At 43.8% G+C, this 20,559-nt stretch overlaps 1 protein-coding gene across 3 annotated transcripts in view; it reads left to right on the top strand.

Annotated features, from left to right (window-relative positions):
• Window positions 1-20,559, top strand: part of VPS41 (VPS41 subunit of HOPS complex) — a 354,940-nt gene that overhangs the window by 147,194 nt on the left and 187,187 nt on the right. For all 3 annotated transcript variants that reach the window (XM_069730259.1, XM_069730260.1, XM_069730261.1), the window contains exon 7: window positions 829-894. In XM_069730259.1, the coding sequence (XP_069586360.1) occupies window positions 829-894 (66 nt within the window). The remainder of the gene's footprint in view (window positions 1-828; window positions 895-20,559) is intronic.

Here is a 20,559-nt window from a genome sequence, read left to right as displayed (position 1 = left end):
TCATATTAATGGAGAACCCAATAGATGATATAACATTTTCGTAATTACTGTTTCCTTTATTGATTAATGATATGATCCAACATTACATGTCTTTGATGGTAACTTATGAAAATATATATTTTTTTCATTACTGCTGACCTTCCATTCACCATCAGATTGCATGATATACTTCTAAAGAAATGGCTGGTACAATGCAGATTTCCTAGTTCTATCAATGATGGCTTGCCATTTTGGTCTGGTGGCAACTAAACACGTCCAAAGAATGAAACTACCATAACTTACTATCATGATAGTGACTATGATCATGCTGTCAGAGCTGAAGTTGCAGAGCTAGAGTTGTTGAGCAGATAATATATAGTTTTATGGAAAATATATACATAACTAAAAATATTGTAATCATTTCAGGGGGAGTGAGGACTATCGACTGCCAGAAAGAGATAGTTGCGGTTAGTCACAGGGTAGAACGACTGTGTAATCAGATGGTTGGACGACCCACAGGACTCCTGTTTGGGTGAAAAGTTAAAAACTGCATACCATAGATGCATAAATGCTTATTGCACATGGATTTGCAGTATTGCAGCGGGCTCCTAAGCTTCACGTGGTCTGGTTACTGAAGACAGGATTGTGACCCTGATTGGTCATAAGAAGGCCCATGTCCTCTGCTTGAATAGAGCAGGATTTGCGCATTCCCAGGACTAACTGAGTCAGCTGAGTACAGTGCATGATGACCTCCATGTTGTAGAACATTGACACCATTGCAGATCAATGTATGGTAAAGCGCCACAATGCTGGCCATTGTTTTAATGAAGCCATTTTCTTTGTTTCTAGATTGTTGCTGTCCACCCTCAGTTTGGACGATCTGCCTGTAAACAGTTTGTGACTGGAGGCAAAAAGGTAAGTTGAGTGTTTGGAAGACAAATAACATCCAGAATAAATACAGAACTAAAATGTCAGGCTTTTATTGACTCCATATAAAATCCAGCAATCAAAAAACACACAATCGATAATTCCACGTTTCAGGCACACATTGCCTGGTACCACGTTCAGCAGTGGGCAGATTAAGGGTTATTCTTTTATTCAGCATATTAGGAGATGCCTCCAACCTCCATTTGAAGAATATTCATCACTGTGCCATCTTTCTTTATGGAAAATAGTTGTAATATTGACTTTTCTGTTTGTGTCTTATTCATGATTTAATTTGCGCCTTTTTTAAGGTTTTGGAGGGTTTAAGCCGTACTTCTTAAAGTCTTGGCAATTAGGTTGCCTATCCAGAACCAAGTTAAAGTAAAATATTCTTTATTATGACTTCATTAAAAATATATTCTATAGACATATACCAGTAGTTTGTTCTCGGACGCGTTTTGAGCTCATATGACTTTTAAACATAGATTTAATTTACGTTTACTTGTTGTCTCCCATTTTTTTATTTGATTTCTTCAACCATGTGTTTCTTTTCCAGATGTTTTGGCCAAATTAATTTTTGCAGACTTTTTGAAATGTTGCAAAATTTTTGCACAATTGTATTGGAGTTATCTACTAAAGTACAAAATCCATCAAATTTTATTTTTGCTCAGTTGTAGACTAACATGCAGCATTTCAAAGGATTATGTGACTTTTCTGTAAAAAGGTTGAAATAAGGTAAAAGACGAAAAAAAGACCATCTTTGAATTTTCTCAGATTTCAACAACCAATGGATTTGGCGGTGAAAATGCCAATGAATAATAGTAGACAAAAAAGACTAGTCCCTTAAAAAAGTGCAAATTATGAATCCGGCCCTTGTGTTTCCTCAAGCACTGTTTTATCTGTCCTCACCAGAGTAATCTCTCTAACATCACGCTGCTTGCTGTCTTCTTTACCGCAGGAGGCACAACCGTATTATATGCTTCCGCTCTACAACCGCACACTGTTGAGCACAATAGCATTGGGTCATTTACAGATAGAGGATAGTGGCATTGTGCCTATTTGGCAGAACTCAAGATGCACTCCATGATGTACTCTGTGGATTTGGCTATGAAAATTGGAAAAGCAGCAGTAATCGTTTTATTTCTTTCTGGGGTCCCCATTAGAGTTCCCTATTTTTCTCTCTAAGAGCAAACACTTTGAGATTCTAGAGGCCTTGATTCATCAAAGTGTTTACCGTGAGAAAACAAAAAAAAAATTGCACAAAATATTTGCTACTTTTGTTGTTTAGATGCCAGTTTTGGACACCTCTTTTAGAATGAGCAGAGATGAGGAGGAGCCAGGGCAGGACAGGGTTTGACTACACCCGCCCTTCAAATTCATTAAAAGTTGTGGCGTTTCTTATGCCAGAAATGTTACTTTAGTCCACGACTGGAGTAACATTTCTTGCGAGGCTTACGAAGGTGCACGGCACTGATGAGATGCACCATATTTGTTAAGTTAAAAACTTCCAGACTGCCAATAGACTTTTAAATATCCAAGCGGTCCCACTCCTACTTGAAAGTGATGTTTGGAAATGTCATTTCATAGGAGCGCAGCTACACACAATCATGTAGCTGCAGAACCAGGGTTCTAGCTATCAGAGAGAGCTGGAATACACATAGTGAAGGCACAGCCTTCACTATGTATTGTTTATTATTGTCTATACTTTCTCCATCTCTATAAACCAAGCTCTAAAGAAGGCTGTGTAAACCGTTATAGGGCTTCCTCCTCCATACCCACCTGTCATGTGAACGTTCTGTACAGTGGGTATGGAAAGTATTCAGACCACTTTAAATTTTCACTCTTTGTTTCATTGGAGCTATTTGGTAAATTCAAAACAGTTCATTTTTTTCTCATTAATGTACACTCTGCACCACATCTTGACTGAAAAAAAAACAAACATAAAATTTTTTTGCAAATTTAATAAAAAAGAAAAACTGAAATATCACATGGTCATAAGTATTCAGACCCTTTGCGCAGACACTCATATTTAAGTCACATGCTGTCCATTTCCTTGTGATCCTCCTTGAGATGGTTCTACTCCTTCATTGGAGTCCAGCTGTTTTTAATTAAACTGATAGGACCCGGGTAAGTGCGCTCCTATCTCTTTTTCTATTTTTTCATTGGACTTCATATGTATTTCTGGAAGTTGCACCCCTGAAGCTTTGTGTGGAGGATATATACAGCCGATACTGCAGTCATAGGTGCCAGACCGTCAGCTGCATACGGTCGGTGGGTTTGACACATTAGCAGGTGCGGAGAGATGTGTGTGTTCTTTTTTCTTTAGACAATCGTGGGAGAAGAGCCTCGGTGAGAGAGGTAAAGAAGAACCCCAAGATCACTGTTGCTGTGCTCCAAAGATGCAGTAGGGAGATGGGTGAAAAGGTACCTTCACACTGAACAACATTACAACAATAACGATAGCGATCCGTGACGTTGCAGCGTTCTGGATAGCGATATCGTTGTGTTTGACACGCAGCAGCGATCTGGATCCTGCTGTGACATCGCTGGTCAGAGCTAGAAGGCCAGAACTTTATTTCATAGCTGAATCGGCACTCCTCCTGCATCCTGTGTCAGCGCCGGCCGGCCGTAAAGCAGAGCACAGCGGTGACGTCACCGCTCTGCTTTACGGCCGGCGCTTACACAGGATGCAGGAGGAGTGCAGGGAAGCGGACGCCGGGGGACGTGACAGGCACCGGAATGTAAGTATGTGGTTTTTTTTTTACATTTACAATGGTAACAAGGGTAAACATCGGGTTACTAAGTGCGGCTCTGCGCTTAGTAACCCGATGTTTACCCTGGGTACTTCGGCATCGTTGGTCACTGGAGAGCTGTCTGTGTGACAGCTCTCCAGCGACCACACAACGACTTTCCAACGATCACGGCCAGGTCGTATCGCTGGTCGTGTTCGTTGGAAAGTTGCTGAGTGTGACGGTACCTAAAGTTCCACCAAGTCAACTATCACTGCAACCCTCCACCAGTCGAGCCTTTATGGCAGAGTGGCCCGACGGAAGCCTCTCCTCAGTGCAAGACGTATGAAAGCCCACATAGTTTGCTAAAAAACACATGAAGGACTCCCAGACTATGAGAAATAAGATTCTCTGGTCCGATGAGGCAAAGATAGACCTTTTTGGTGATAATTCTAAGCGGTATGTGTGGAGAAAACCAGGCACTGCTCATCACCTGTCCAATACAATCCCAACAGTGAAACATGGTGGTGGCAGCATCATTCTATGGGGGCGTTTTTCAGCTGCAGGGACAGGACTACTGCTTGCCATTGAAGGAAACATGAATGCGGCCAAGTACAGAGATATCCTGGATGAAAACCTCTTCAAGAGTGCTCTGGACCTCAGACTTGGCCGAAGGTTCACCTTCCAACAAGACAATGACCCTAAGCACACAGCTAAAATGACAAAGCAGTGGCTTCAGAACAACTCTGTGACCATTCTTGACTGGCCAAGTCAGAGCCTTGACCTAAACCCAATTGAGCATCTCTGGAGAGACCTGAAAATGACTGTCCACCAACATTCACCATCCAACCTGATGGAACTGGAGAGGATCTGCAAGGAAAAATGGCAGAGGATCCCCAAATCCAGGTGTGATATACTTGGTGCATCATTCCCAAGAAGACTCATGGCTGTACTAGCTCAAAAGGGCACTTCTACTCATTACTGAGCAAAGTGTCTGAATACTTTTGACCATGTGATATTTCAGTTTTTCTTTTTTAATATATTTTCAAAAATTACTACATTTCTGTTTTTTTTCAGTCAAGATGGGGTGCAGAGTGGTTTTGAATTTACCAAATGGCTGCAATGAAACAGAGTGAAAAACTTAAAGGGGTATGAATACTTTCCGTACCCACTGTATATGGAGGGCACAAGGGCTGCTTGGTCATAGGAGACCAAGACAGATCTATTATTCAGCCAGGAGGCAGTATTTCCTTGTTTAAATGCCCTCCAAAGATCTTTTATGACCTTATGGGGAACACAATGTGTAAAATAAATAAAAAGAAAATAACAGGTAATAAATAAATTAATAAAAAAAATGCCACTGTCAATATGTCACTGTTACCCTTTACCCTTTAAGTCACCCTATCCCCATGAAAAAAAATCACAAGTCCAATATATAAAAATAATTGTTACAGAATGGGAACACTTTTTTAAAAGTACAGTATCTTAGTAATTCATTGTGGTCATAAGAAAAACAATAGGGAAACAGGGACTTATTTCCCTTATTTTTTCACTGATATGAGCAAAAAAAAAAAAAATACAAAAAAGGGCATCTATGACAGTGAGATAAAAATGAAAAAAGGGCCAAAAATTACTTGACTATCCAAACGATAAAAAAAAATTACCACTAGTTAAATTGCATATATATATATATATATATATATATATATATATATATATATATATATATATATTAGATGGTGGCCCGATTCTAACGCATCGATTATTCTAGAATATGCATGTCCACGTAGTATATTGCCCAGCCACATAGTATATTGCCCAGCCACATAGTATATTACCCAGCTACGTAGTATATTGCACAGCCCACGTAGTATATTGCCCAGCTACGTAGTATATTGCACAGCCCACGTAGTATATTGTTCAGCCACATAGTATATTGCCCAGCTACGTAGTATATTGCACAGCCCACGTAGTATATTGCCCAGCCACGTAGTATATTGCCCAGTTACGTACTATATTGCCCAGTTACGATGTATATTGCCCAGTGACGTAGTATATTGGCCATCCACGTAGTATATTGCCCAGTGATGTAGTATATTGCCCAGTGATGTAGTATATTGCCCAGCCACGTAGTATATTACGTAGCCACGTAGTATATTGCACAGCGATGTAGTATACAGCACAGAGCCACCTAGTATATTGCCCAGTTACGTAGTATACAGCACAGAACCACATAGTATATTGCTCAGCCACATAGTATATTGCCCAGCCACGTATGTCACAGGTTAAAAAATAAACATATTCGCCTTCCGATCCGAGGGCCCCTTGTAGTTCTGTCACCGTGCGGCAGCTTCTGGTCCCAGGGTGTGATGATGTCGCTGTCACATGATGTCATGGCAGGTCCTTCTCGCGCAGGCGCTCAGTACCTGTGATGACGTTGCGGTCACATGACTGTGATGTCATGGCAGGTCCTTGTCGCATGCCATCATTGCCACCGGAAACTGCCGGTTGCATGGAGCGGTCACCGGAGCGTCGCGAGGAGCGGGAAAGGCGGCGGAAGGTGAGTATATAATGATTTTTTAAATTATTTTTAACATTAGATGTTTTTACTATTGACGCTGCATAGGCAGCATCAATAGTAAAAACTTGGTCACACAGGGTTAATAGCGGCGGTAACAGTGAGTTACCCGTGGCATAACGCAGTCCGTTACCGCCGGCATTAACCCTATGTGAGCAGTGACTAGAGGGAGTATGGAGCGGGCGCCAGGCAGTGACTGCGGGGAGGAAGGAACGGCCATTTTCTTCCGGACTGTGCCCGTCGCTGATTGGTCGTGGCTGTTTTGCCGCGACCAATCAGCGACTTGGATTCCATGACAGACAGAGGCCGCGACCAATGAATATCCGTGACAGAAAGACAGACAGACAGAAGGATAGAAAGACGGAAGTGACCCTTAGACAATTATATAGTAAAGATACATATACATATATATATATATATATATATATATATATTTATTTATTTTTTATATATATTATATATATATATATATATATATATATATATATATATATATATATATATATATATATATATATATATATATATATAAACAGAGAATGTGCCTGGTCAGGAACAAAGGTAAATGGCCTGGTCTGGAGCTGGTGAATGAATTTGCATCTATTTTCTTCACGCCGATCATTACCATGCAGGACCCCAATCTTAAAGGGAATCTGGCTACCTCATCTGAGAGCTACCTCGTCTGGAGGACATCCTTGGCCTCAGTCATTAGCATGTAACCAAGCTGACAAGCTGGCTAATAGCCCTGTAATGATGCCATTACTGGCCGGTGTCAGACAGCGGGGCTGATCAGGCAGGTACACATCTCTGCTCACTGGGCGATTAGCATGCTAACCATGTTACCTGTCCGTTTCTTTACTGGGGAAGGATCATTTATTTTCATAGTTATGGAAAGAAGCTGGAATTTTTAACGTGTATCTCAGTAATGACATTTTTTACCAGGGTATTATTCTCCTAACAGCTTGAAAAGTTGCATTATTTCATGTCACCATCACTCATGGGATGGGGCTTAGTAAAATGACATCCATGTCTCTGTTATACTAGACAACTTCTTATTAACAGGTCCCCCGAAAATATCATAACCTCATGCTATACATGAAAAGAGTGTGATGTTTATCAAATGTCGATGAATTTTAAATTCTATTAAATTGACAATTTCCAGAGTGTATTACATATATCTGAGTCCGGATTCCCACATCCCTGTTTAGTAGTGTGAATACAGACTGCGATGCACAAGACTGACCTTAGGTTGACGTGGGTGAACCCGAACAGTAAAGTTCGGCGTCCGCACCGAACACCTACTGTTCACCCACGGACTTCACCAGGAAATCTGTGCTACTGTTCGAGTTCAGCCTCCCTAACACCAGATGTTTGTCACACTGTCACGTGCATGACAGCGCGGCAAACACTGCTTCTGCAGTAAAACCATTAATGACAGCGTCAGCCCGTGGCTGTGATCAGAGGTAAACAGTTTTCCTCCGGTCACTGGCGTCGGCTGATAGGAATATTACTCCCATCCATCTGCGTTATAAATAAATAATTTAAAAAAAAACCAGTGCTTGTTCCCCTGTACTTTTGATAACCAGCCAGGCAAACTCACAGCTGGGAGCTGCAACCCTCAGGTGTCAGCTCTAGCAAGGCTAGTTATCAAGAATAGAGGGGTCCCCACTCCAATTTTTTAATTATTTAATTAAATCATTTGAAAAAACACTGTGGGGTCCCCCGATTTTTTGGCAACCAGCCTTGCTAAAGCAGACAACAGGTAGCTGGTATTCTCAGGCTGGTAAGGGGCCATAGACATTGGCCCCCCAGCCTAAAAATAGCAGCCCGCAGTCGCCCAGAAATTAGATACTCCAGTTTTGACACGTTGCCCTGTAGCGGTTCAAGTGGGGTTCATATTAGTGGGGTTAATGTCACCTTTGTTTTGTTCGGTGATAACGTCCATAGTTTAGTAATGGTGAGGCATCTATAAGACACCAATCCATTACTAATCCTATAGTTATATGGTAAATAAAGACACAGCCAGAATAAAGTCCTTTATTTGAAATAAAACAAAACACACTTTTACTTTTTATTTAAAAATGACAAACAGTTATACTCACCTAACGCCTAATTCAACTGAATCCTTTGTCTCCTGTAATGAAGCAAAAATAAAAAATAACCCTATTCCTCACCAGTCCGTCGTTCCGTCCCATGCCGTAATCCATGTCTGGGGATTAATAGTTTTCAACCTGGACAGTGCCAAGTTCGACTGTCCAGGCTGAGAACCTCTGATGAATGAGCTGCTGAGAGAGCAGCAGCGGTGACGTCATCGAAGTTACTGCAGGACACTGAGGCTGCATTCCCAACTGAGCTAAACTGCGGTTACCTCTGTGAGATCACTGCTCGTACAGTGAGAAAAGGCCTCACGGTGCAGAGGAGTTCACCGGGAGAAATTTGTCCTGGTGAACTCACTGCTGCACCGTGAGACTTTTTCTCATTGTGCTAGCGGTGATCGCCGCAGTTCATGGTCCCGACGGAGAACACAGCCTCAGTGACCTGCGGTAACCTTAATGACGTCACCGCTGTTCACTGATGCTGCGCTCGCAGTAGCTCATTCTCTCGGTGGTTCTCAGCCTGGACAGTCGCATCTTGGCACCGTCCAGGTTGACAACTGTTTTTCACCAGACATGGATTACTGCATGGAACGTCGGATAGGTGAGGGATATGGTTGTTTTTTTATTTTTGTTTTATTACAGGAGACGAGGGCTTCAATGGAATGGGCGTTAGGTGAGTATAATTGTTTATTTTTAAATAAAAAAGGAAGTGTGTTTTGTTTTATTTCAAATAAAGGACTTTATAATTGCTGTGTCCTTATTTACACTACAACTGTTGCAGTAGTAATGGATAGGCGTCTTATTTGAATGATGTATATTAGGGTTGAATGGTACATGTCTTATCTGATATGGGATAAACCTGGTGAAAGGTTCCCTTTAAAGCATATTAGCAAAGTATTACAATAAATAAAGATTTTGAATTAAAGTCCATATTCGTTTCAGACCATCCCTTAAGTTATGTCTTTCAGAATATGATGACACAGAAAGTTTTCTTTTTTTAAAACGGTGTTTAATGTACAAAAGTAATAATACACAAATATCATGTTAAATAGTTGGTATCGGCATCATCATTCTGAGCCACAGAATGAAGATAACACTTACCGTATTTATGCAGCACACTGAATGGTAAAAAATTGAAAATATATATATAAAAAAAAAAAAAAACTGGCAGAATTGATATTTTTTTATTATTCATTCCTTTAAAGTGTTAAAGGAAAACTGAAAATGTTATGGCTCTTTCAATGCGACAGTGAAAAAATGAGATGTGTGCTAAACAATGATGGTACTTATCAAGCATTTGTCAACTTGTCAGGGTTGTTCAGACTGACAACTGATGGCTCCATTGTTCCTTTGCCTTTGTTTTCACTTGTTTTAATGGGGGTTATGAAGGTACCAACAATCTAATAATCGATCAGATAGGTTTACATAAAATGCAAAACGAGAACAAAAATATAACGTTTATTCCTAAACTAGAAAGATATCCGCGTGCACAGAACTTGAACCTATAATTAAGCACCCGTGAGGAAGTGTAACCTACTACTAAAATACCAAAGGGGGGTGCTGAATGCAATAAATATTCTTACAAAAAAAAAGTTCAAAGGAAAAAGAAAATTAAGCAAGTAAGGAAAACAAGCATCACGTTTCGGGCTATTTTATTCTAGTTTCACTTCAGTATGGCATTTTTCTTTTTTAATTTGAGGTAAGGATAATTCATTAATGTAAAAGTAGTGGACAACTGCTTTAGAGATAAATAAAAAGGCCAATATTTCTGGAATCGCATGAAGGTTTTAAAAAACAAAACCTATACCACAAATGCAAAGTGGTGCAGCTGGAATAAAATAAGAGCAGAACCTGGTAACTTGACATGGTGACAAGTCCTTTTTAGAAAGTCGGTAAATTAGTAACACAGTGCTCCCCAGTCTCTAGTCTGGTTGCTGAGCGGTGGTGCTCTTGCCTGAGTGACAGTTCAGACTGGTGGCATGGTCGTTCTGGCCTGAAATCAGTTCATACTGGTGGCATGGTCGTTCTGGCCTGAAATCAGTTCAGACTGGTGGCATGGTGGTTCTAGCCTGAACTCAGTTCAGACTGGTGGCATGGTCGTTCTGGCCTGAACTCAGTTCAGACTGGTGGCATGGTGGTTCTGGCCTGAACTCAGTTCAGACTGGTGGCATGGTCGTTCTGGCCTGAAATCAGTTCAGACTGGTGGCATGGTGGTTCTGGCCTGAACTCAATTCAGACTGGTGGCATGGTCGTTCTGGCCTGAAATCAGTTCAGACTGGTGGCATGGTGGTTCTGGCCTGAACTCAGTTCAGAGTGGTGGCATGGTCATTCTGGCCTGAACTCAGTTCAGACTGGTGGCATGGTGGTTCTAGCCTGAACTCAGTTCAGACTGGTGGCATGGTCGTTCTGGCCTGAACTCAGTTCAGACTGGTGGCATGGTGGTTCTGGCCTGAACTCAGTTCAGACTGGTGGCATGGTCGTTCTGGCCTGAAATCAGTTCAGACTGGTGGCATGGTGGTTCTGGCCTGGACTCAGTTCAGACTGGTGGCATGGTCGTTCTGGCCTGAACTCAGTTCAGACTGGTGGCATGGTGGTTCTGGCCTGAACTCAGTTCAGAGTGGTGGCATGGTCATTCTGGCCTGAACTCAGTTCAGACTGGTGGCATGGTGGTTCTAGCCTGAACTCAGTTCAGACTGGTGGCATGGTCGTTCTGGCCTGAAATCAGTTCAGACTGGTGGCATGGTGGTTCTGGCCTGAACTCAGTTCAGACTGGTGGCATGGTCGTTCTGGCCTGAACTCAGTTCAGACTGGTGGCATGGTGGTTCTGGCCTGAACTCAGTTCAGAGTGGTGGCATGGTCATTCTGGCCTGAACTCGGTTCAGACTGGTGGCATGGTGGTTCTAGCCTGAACTCAGTTCAGACTGGTGGCATGGTCGTTCTGGCCTGAACTCAGTTCAGACTGGTGGCATGGTGGTTCTAGCCTGAACTCAGTTCAGACTGGTGGCATGGTCGTTCTGGCCTGAACTCAGTTCAGACTGGTGGCATGGTGGTTCTAGCCTGAACTCAGTTCAGACTGGTGGCATGGTCGTTCTGGCCTGAAATCAGTTCAGACTGGTGGCATGGTGGTTCTGGCCTGAACTCAGTTCAGACTGGTGGCATGGTCGTTCTGGCCTGAACTCAGTTCAGACTGGTGGCATGGTGGTTCTGGCCTGAACTCAGTTCAGAGTGGTGGCATGGTCATTCTGGCCTGAACTCGGTTCAGACTGGTGGCATGGTGGTTCTAGCCTGAACTCAGTTCAGACTGGTGGCATGGTCGTTCTGGCCTGAACTCAGTTCAGACTGGTGGCATGGTGGTTCTAGCCTGAACTCAGTTCAGACTGGTGGCATGGTCGTTCTGGCCTGAACTCAGTTCAGACTGGTGGCATGGTGGTTCTGGCCTGAACTCAGTTCAGAGTGGTGGCATGGTCATTCTGGCCTGAACTCAGTTCAGACTGGTGGCATGGTGGTTCTAGCCTGAACTCAGTTCAGACTGGTGGCATGGTCGTTCTGGCCTGAACTCAGTTCAGACTGGTGGCATGGTGGTTCTGGCCTGAACTCAGTTCAGACTGGTGGCATGGTCGTTTTGGCCTGAAATCAGTTCAGACTGGTGGCATGGTGGTTCTGGCCTGAACTCAGTTCAGACTGGTGGCATGGTCGTTCTGGCCTGAACTCAGTTCAGACTGGTGGCATGGTGGTTCTAGCCTGAACTCAGTTCAGACTGGTGGCATGGTCGTTCTGGCCTGAACTCAGTTCAGACTGGTGGCATGGTGGTTCTGGCCTGAACTCAGTTCAGACTGGTGGCATGGTGGTTCTAGCCTGAACTCAGTTCAGAGTGGTGGCATGGTCATTCTGGCCTGAACTCAGTTCCGACTGGTGGCATGGTCGTTCTGGCCTGAACTCAGTTCAGACTGGCGGCATCGTCGTTCTGGCCTGAACTCAGTTCAGACTGGTGGCATGGTGGCATGGTCGTTCTGGCCAGAACTCAGTTCAGACTGGTGGCATGGTCATTCTGGCCTGAACTCTGTGTTAGTAGCTGATATTTATGGCAGAGAAGGGGCCAGGATTAGGGCATGTGAACACCATGTCTTTTTTTGGTTGAGAAAAACCCTTAAAAAAATGTCAAAAAGAATGAACATAGTGCATATCAAAGTGACTTGCTTCGCATACGTTCTGTATTTTATAACTTCAGTCTTCAAAGCCATGAAGAGCTAAAAGAAGTGACCGGGCGGTACACTCTTCAGGCATCTACCGCTCAGAAGCCGCCGCTGTTTTATATTTGAAATTCTAAAAAAAAAAACAAGGCCAGCGGAAAAGCTTCCACAAAAACTACGCAAAAGTAGTCAAAGAAGATGCTACAGGAAAAACATTGGGATTTTTCTAAAACGTCGTCTTCTTCAATATTGCTGTGGGCATACATGGCGTGTGCTCATATCCTAAGAAGCTATGCCCGCATGGTGGTAATCCCAGCCAGCCTCAGTGCAATGTGTACAAGCTCAGTAGGAAAAAGCTTCAGCGCTCTGCCCTTGGTTGGCCACTGCACATAGGCAGTGACGATGGCCGATACCGATCAGCAACGAGCTGTTCTTAGTAAAAGCACTGTCCAACCAAACCCATCTAAGAAGATCGGAACAATCGTTGATGCTGCATTCACACATTGCCGTTTTTTGCTGTAATCGTGGTAAAACCTCAATATTTTTTGCACGAGTTTGGAAAGTTGCCGCAAAACAATGCAGACACAAGTGTGAATGTATCCTTAAAGGGGTTGTTTGTATTTGTGAACCTTTGCCCATGTGATAGGGTTTTCTCTTCTGTGCTGATCAGCTAGTTTTGATAGGGAAAAAAGGGTGCTTTTTTTGTCTCCATAGACAAGCAGGGCCTACATGGACAATTACCAAATTAAAGGAGTGTACTGGGTAATAAAATTGTCTGAAGTGGCAACATTAATAGAACAGTAATCTTTGTAATTTAAATGTATTAAAAATATTGATGTATTTTACCAGTTTTCTCCCATTTAGAAGGGGATTGAACGCTCCTTACTTACTTTCCTCGGTGATATGCTAGGAATCAGATCCTGGATGGACATATTACTTAGTTAAAGCTGTGTCACCATCATAAGCCGGCTCATTTCACAGTTGGAACACAGTCCTCCCACATTATCCCTGTTCTGAGTCCTGTAAGTTATGGTTGTCAAACAGTTCAGTCATTCCAGGTATAGCTGAAGAATACTGCAGCCACAGAAGTCCGGTAAAATCAGAGTCTATCTGTTCTTTACATCTCTACAACATGTGGTGTATACATGCTAATATGGCTGTTTTATTTGTGTTAAGGTGGCATATAATTTCCTCCTCGGTTAGATACAGTGTATTTCATACACTGACAATTTTGCAAGTGTTCTCAACTACAAAGAATGGAAAGATCTGGGATTTTTATCTTGGGTACACTTCAACTGTGAGAGAGAATCTTAAAAAAAAATCAAGAAACTCACATTGTATGATTTTTACTAATTAATTTAATTTTATTGCATGAAACTTTTTTTTTCCATACAATAGAAAAACAGAACTTAAAGAAGTTGTTCACTATTTTGACAACTTCTTCTCATACCCCATTCTTGGCCCTGATAAAATAAAAAAGCCTATACTCACCTCCCGTTCTGGCGCCATTCCCACGGTGTCAGCACTCGCTGTCCCCAGTTCTCCCGTGCTGTTGTTGTGACATGTGACTCCGGCACCCAGTCAGCGCTGGTGTCGCTGTCCCTGCCTCCTGTCAAATTGAACAAGAAGAGGAAGTGAAAAAGAAACTGCAGGCCAGACTTCCTCTTCATATTCAATTTGTCCAAAGGTGGGAAAAGTGACACCAGCGCTGATTGGGAGCCTGGGTCACCTGTCACAACAACCACACGAGAGCCCCAGGATTACACCACTGGAACGGTGCCAGCATGGGAGATGAGTGTAGGTTTTTTTCTTTTATCGGGGTCAAACATTTAGATCAAGAAAGGGTTGTCCAAGTAGTGGACAACCCTTTCATATTTCGAACATAAACCTTTCTTTGTAATTACAGAGGTCAGACATTTCCTGTAGTTCTCGACCAATTTTACACATGCTGCAGCAGGGATTTTGTCCCACTCCTCAATACAGATCGTATCCAGATCTTTCATGTTTCGGGGATGTCGCTGGGCAACTTTGAGTTTCAGCTCCCTCCAAAGATTTTTTTTATTGGGTTCAGGTCTGGAGACTGGCTAGGCCACTCCAGGACTTTGACATACTTCTTATGGAGCTACTCCTTAGTTGCCGTGACTGTGTATTTAGGGTCATTGTCGTGCTGGAAGACCTAGCCACGATGCATCTTCAATGCTCTTACTGAGGGAAGGAGTTTGCTGGCAAAAATCTTGTGGTTCATGACCCTATCCATCCTCCCTTCAATATGGTGCAGTTGTCATGCCTCCTTTTCAGAAAAGCACCCCCAAAGTTTGATGTTTCCCCACCATGCTTCACGGTTGGGATGCTATTCTTGGCATTGTACTCCTTCTATTTCCTCCAAACATGGTGAGTGGAGTTGATACCAAAAAGTTCTATTTTGGCATCATCTGACCACATGACCTTCTCACATGCTTCCACTGGATCATCCAGATGATCATTGGTGAACTTCAAACTGGCCTGAACATGTGCTGGCGTGAGCAGGAGACCTTGCGTGCCCTGCAGGATTTTAATCCATGACGGTGTAGTGTGTTACTAACTGTAATGTTTGAGAATGTGATCCCTGCTCTCTTCAGGTCATTGACCAGGTAATCCAGTGTAGTTCTGGGCTGATTCATGATCTTTCTTACAATAATCCTTAGCCCATGAAGCGAGATCATGAATGAAGCTTCAGATCGAGGAAGATAGACAGTCATCTTGTGTTTCTTCCATTTTCTAATAATTATAAACAGTTGTTGACAATTTCTAACAGTTATTGCCTTCTCACCAAGCGTGCCTATTGTCCTGTTGCCCATCCCAGCCTTGTATAGGTCTACAATTTTGTCCCTGGTGTCATCAGACAGCTCTTTGGTCTTGGCCATGGTGGAGAGGTTGGAGTCTGATAGATTGAGTGTGTGGACTAGTGTATTTTATACAGGTAACGAGTTCAAACAGGTGCAGTTAATACAGGTAATGAGTGCAGAGTAGGAGGGCTTCTTAAAGGAAAAACTAATAGGTCCGTGACAGCCAGAATTCTTGCTGGTGGTAGGTGATCAAATACTTATTTCATGCAATTAAATACAATTTAATTATTTCTTATCATACAATGTGATTTTATGGTTTTTGTTTTTAGATTTTGTCTCACAGTTGAAGTGTACTTAAAACTTGCAAAATCTGCAGTTTGTCAAATATTTGTTTTCCCAACTTTAGGTGCCATTTAAAATTTTCTTTTCCTAGGTGACTAAAGTGAGCGGAGAGAAATAAATTGTTCAGTAAGTTTGCTTTTGCCTTATCACACAATTCCTCAAGTCAAAGTATATCTAATTTCTGCCAAATCAACTTGATTAATGCTATGTGCATACGATTAGGAATTTTCGCGTTTTTTTCGCCATAAAAACGCGATAAAACCGCGAAAAAAATGCATACATTAAGCATCCTATTATTAGAATGCATTCTGCATTTTATATGCACATGCTGCATTTTTTTCTGCGGCGGAATCGCATTCCGGATAAAAACACAGCATGTTCATTAAAGTGCGGAATCGCGGCGATTCCGCACACATAGGAATGCATTGATCCACTTACTTTACATGCGGGAACTAAGCGGATCATGTGCGGATGGTACCCAGGGGCCCTGGGAACCATATAATTGTTAAAAAAAAGAATTAAAATTAAAAATCATGATATTCTCACCTTCCGGTGTCCCGCGCAGCTTTCCCACTCCTCTCGACGCTCCCGTTTCCAGGGATGCTTTGCGAAAATGACCTGTGATGACGTACAGTCTCACGAGACCGCTACGTTATCTGGGGTCATGCTGCAAAGGATGATCCCTTGAGATATTTGTAGACAGCTATTAAGCCTGCTTTTTTGCAAACTAAACATCCCAAGATTCTGTAACTCTTCCTTGTAGGACATACTTTGTAGTCCACTCACTATCCTGGTAGCTCTTCTCTGAACTTGCTCCACTTTTTCAATGCCTTTTTCTCTAGTCACCTTCCACGACGGCATATGGAGGTTGTCTCTTTGCCCTAATGGGGAACAGGAAACACAGAGAGGTTTAAAAGGACCTCCCACCTGCCAGTGTCTTTCCTATTCCCCATGGGACAGGGAGAGGTCTCCAGGTGCTGTTGTGGCCGGCGACTGCGGTACCTTTGTGCAGGCTCTGCCTGTTGTAGCCGGGCAGCTGGTGGTCGCGTTCCGCCTCCTCCCCTGCTGCTCCCGTCGTCCTGCTATGCAGGTGCCTCAGGGACCCCCTCCCGGCCTTCCCGCGCCCCCACGAGGGCAAAGCAGGCCTGGGATCCCTCGCCGGGCTCCTCCATGAGCTGCTCGGCGTTCTCCCCCTCCATTGCCGGCTCGGCGTTCCGGATGTGACGTCGGCGGTCGCACGCGTCACTTCCGGTCCTTCGTTCTCCTGGAGGCCGCTTCTTCCGGGTTCGCCGGCCGGCGTGTCGGACTGATGGCGTCCCCTCACATGGATCCTGGAGGGGGAGGGGGAACTGCTGATTGCTGGAGGCAGGTGCGGACAGCGTTCTTAAACCCTGCTGAACCACCACTGAGGTAAGACTAATTTTCCCAGTATGGATGGTTCCTTGTGCCCTGCATCTGCGGAGCCCAGCGCTACCCCTGCTACAGTAAGTGTTTTGCAGGGATAGGATCCGGGAGGTAGTACCTATAGGGGGTTTAATGTCCTCACTCCCCTCTCCCTTGTCATTTCAGGGAGAGAAGTCTGCCCCTAAAGCCGCTATTAAAAAGAAGTGCCCAGTCTGTTCTACTAAATTCCCTCTTAACTGGGACAAAAGACTCTGCCAGCCATGTACTGACAAGATTGTAAAAGCTGAGCAACCATCTCTGCTGGATGAAATTCGCTCCTTAGTAAAACAGGAGGTGCAATCTTCGTTAGCAGCTTTTACTACTCCTCCACCTCCACCTCCGCCGCCGCATTCCCCAGCTAAAAAGAGAAAAATTCAGGCGGTCGAATCAGACTCTGATTCAGACCTCTCCCATACTTCATCTGTGGGCTGGGAAGATCCTGTATTACCTAAAGCTGAGGTCAGGAAATACCTCTTTTCCTCAGATTATATTGAGGATTTAGTATCTGCTGTCCGTAATACTATGGGCCTAGAAGAGGAATATGAGCCACAGTCCGTACAGGATCAGATGTTTGGCGGACTCAGATCGGAGAAAAGAGTGGGGTTCCCGGTGCACGCTAACATTGTTAGTATGGTTAATCAGGAATGGGAACAGCCTGAGAAACGCCTCACTACCCCTGCAGAAATGAAGCATAGATTTCCTCTAGAGGGTGAAGTAATCAAATTGGACATTCCAAAGGTGGATGTGCAGGTGGCTAGAGTCGCCAAAAGAACAGCACTCCCTTTTGAGGATTCCTCACAATTAAAGGATCCTATGGACAGAAAGATTGAAAGCCTCCTAAAAAAGTCTTGGGAAACTTCAACGTCTATCCTTAAGGCCAATGTCGCTTCCACTTGTGTTGCCAGGGCCCTCTCCTGCTGGTTGGAGAAATTAGAGTCTCATATATCTCAGGGTACCCCGAGAGGTGAATTATTAGATTCACTTCCCATCCTGCATAGAGCCTCTGGGTTTCTGGCTGACGCTTCTCTGGAATCTGTTAGAGTGGCCGCCAGATCTCTCGTACTCTCCAACTCTGCTAGAAGAGCCCTCTGGCTTAAAATATGGAGCGGTGATATCACTTCAAAAGCCAAGTTGTGTGCTATACCTTTTAAGGGAGATTATGTTTTCGGTCCAGCCTTAGACGATATTCTTGACAAGGCTACTGACAAGAAAAAGGCACTCCCGGAGCAAAAACAACCGAGAAAACGGTTTTTTCGTGCCCCACAGTCTCAGCCCCCTCAAAGAGGGAAAGGCAAAACCGGCAGGTGGAGTTACGCCAAAGGTAGAGGGAAAAATATTTTTGTCCCCCAGCAGCAGCAGCAACAGTCCCAACAGGACAAGCAATGACTCCGACCCGGTAGGGGGGAGACTCTCAAAATATGTGGGTCAGTGGGAAAATATCACCAGTTCCCACTGGGTCCTCAATGTCATCAAGGAGGGCCTATTAATAGAGTTAATTTCTTCCCCCCCTCAGGGTCTGAAAGTTACTACCCTTACGTCTTCAAGAGATCACAATTTGTTGACATTGGGTCTCAGAGATCTTATGAAATCAAATGTGATCTCACCAGTTCCACATCTGGAACAAGGAAAAGGACATTATTCCCGTCTATTCTTAGTACCCAAACCCTCAGGGGACGTAAGAATTATTATAAACCTAAAAGGTCTAAACCGACATGTGAAATATCGCAAGTTCAAGATGGAGTCTGTAAGATCTGCAATTCCTCTGATAGGACATCAGTCCTTTATGGCAACCATCGACCTAAGGGATGCATATTTTCACATTCCTATCCACCCGAGACACAGAAAATACCTCAGGTTTGCGATACGGGTGAGTCATCGAGTGGAGCACTATCAGTATGGAGTCCTTCCCTTCGGCATTTCCTCAGCACCAAGGGTATTCTCCAAGATCATGGCAGAGGCAGTGTCATTAATCCGGAGTCAAGGTGTCTGTATAGTGCCCTACTTGGACGATCTCCTGATAGTAGCCCCCACCGAGATGACCCTGATGTCCCATGTGTCAACCACTTTGGAGATATTGAAGTCTCTGGGTTGGATTCCAAACATGAAGAAGTCTCAGCTTCAACCCTCAAGAACCAGAAAGTTCTTGGGGGTGGTTCTGGGCTCAACAAAACAGATGTCCTTTCTCCCAGACGATCACAGGCTACCATTAGTAGCAAAAGTCAGAAAATTCAAGGAGATGAGATGTCCTACTCTTCGAGAAGGAATGTCTCTTTTAGGCTCCATGACAGCCTGTATACAATCAGTGGCTTGGGCTCAAGCTCACTCCAGAATTCTCCAAACCCACATTCTAGACAGGTGGGATGGTCAACCTGGCACTCTAACAAGAAGGATTCACACACCAGGTCGAGTGAAAGCATCCTTAACATGGTGGATGAATTCCAGAAACCTCCTGAAGGGGGTGAGCTGGATTCAGCTCCCGATAACTACGATCAAGACAGATGCCAGCAGGAGAGGCTGGGGAGCCATAGTAAATCATGTTCCTTACCAAGGTCTTTGGAACCAGTCGATCAGCGAGAAATCGTCAAATTTCAGAGAACTCAAAGCTGTGGAAGAGGCCCTGTTAGCAGCAAGCCGTCAGATTTCCGGTCAACATGTCCAGATCTATTCAGACAACATGACCACGGTGGCGCATATCAGGCGTCAGGGCGGCACAAAATTCCTCAGTTTGAAAAAGATCTCCGCTCGAATTTTTTATTCGGCCGAGAAACACTTACTGTCACTGACAGCAATTCATCTAAAAGAGACTGCAAATATTCAAGCAGACTACCTGAGTCGCCAGGACATTCATCCTGGCGAGTGGAGCCTGGACCTTCAAACGTTCAATATGCTAGTACAAAAGTGGGGTCTTCCAGAAGTCGACCTCTTTGCCTCTCACCAGAACGCAAAAGTCAAAACCTTTTTTTCCTTGAACCCAAGAGGCAATCCCAGAGGAGTGGATGCCCTAGTCCAAGATTGGCACTTCCAGCTTGTCTACGCATTTCCACCAATCCCAATCCTGGCAAAGGTTCTAAGGAAGATACGAATAGAAGGAACTCCGACTATCCTGATAGCCCCTTTTTGGCCCAAAAGAAGTTGGTTCAACTTGATCATCCAACTACAAGTGGATGGACCAGTAATGTTACCTCTAAAAAACGATCTCCTCTCTCAGGGTCCTATTCTCCACGCAGACCCTCAGAAATGGAATTTAGCGGCGTGGTTACTGAAGCCCAGGTCTTGAAAGCAAAAGGACTATCGGACTCTGTCATAGCTACTCTCCAAAAATCGAGAAAGCCAGTAACCAACGCCATCTACAACAAAATCTGGAAAAAGTTTTCGTCTTTTTGTCTACCTAACCTTCCAGACCCTCTCAAGCCTAATATACCTAACATCTTAGATTTTTTGCAAAAAGGCTTA

The sequence above is a fragment of the Ranitomeya imitator genome, chromosome 6, assembly GCF_032444005.1.
Source record: "Ranitomeya imitator isolate aRanImi1 chromosome 6, aRanImi1.pri, whole genome shotgun sequence".
In the NCBI taxonomy this organism is placed as follows: Eukaryota; Metazoa; Chordata; class Amphibia; order Anura; family Dendrobatidae; genus Ranitomeya; species Ranitomeya imitator.
This window is presented reverse-complemented; position numbering and strand designations above follow the sequence as displayed.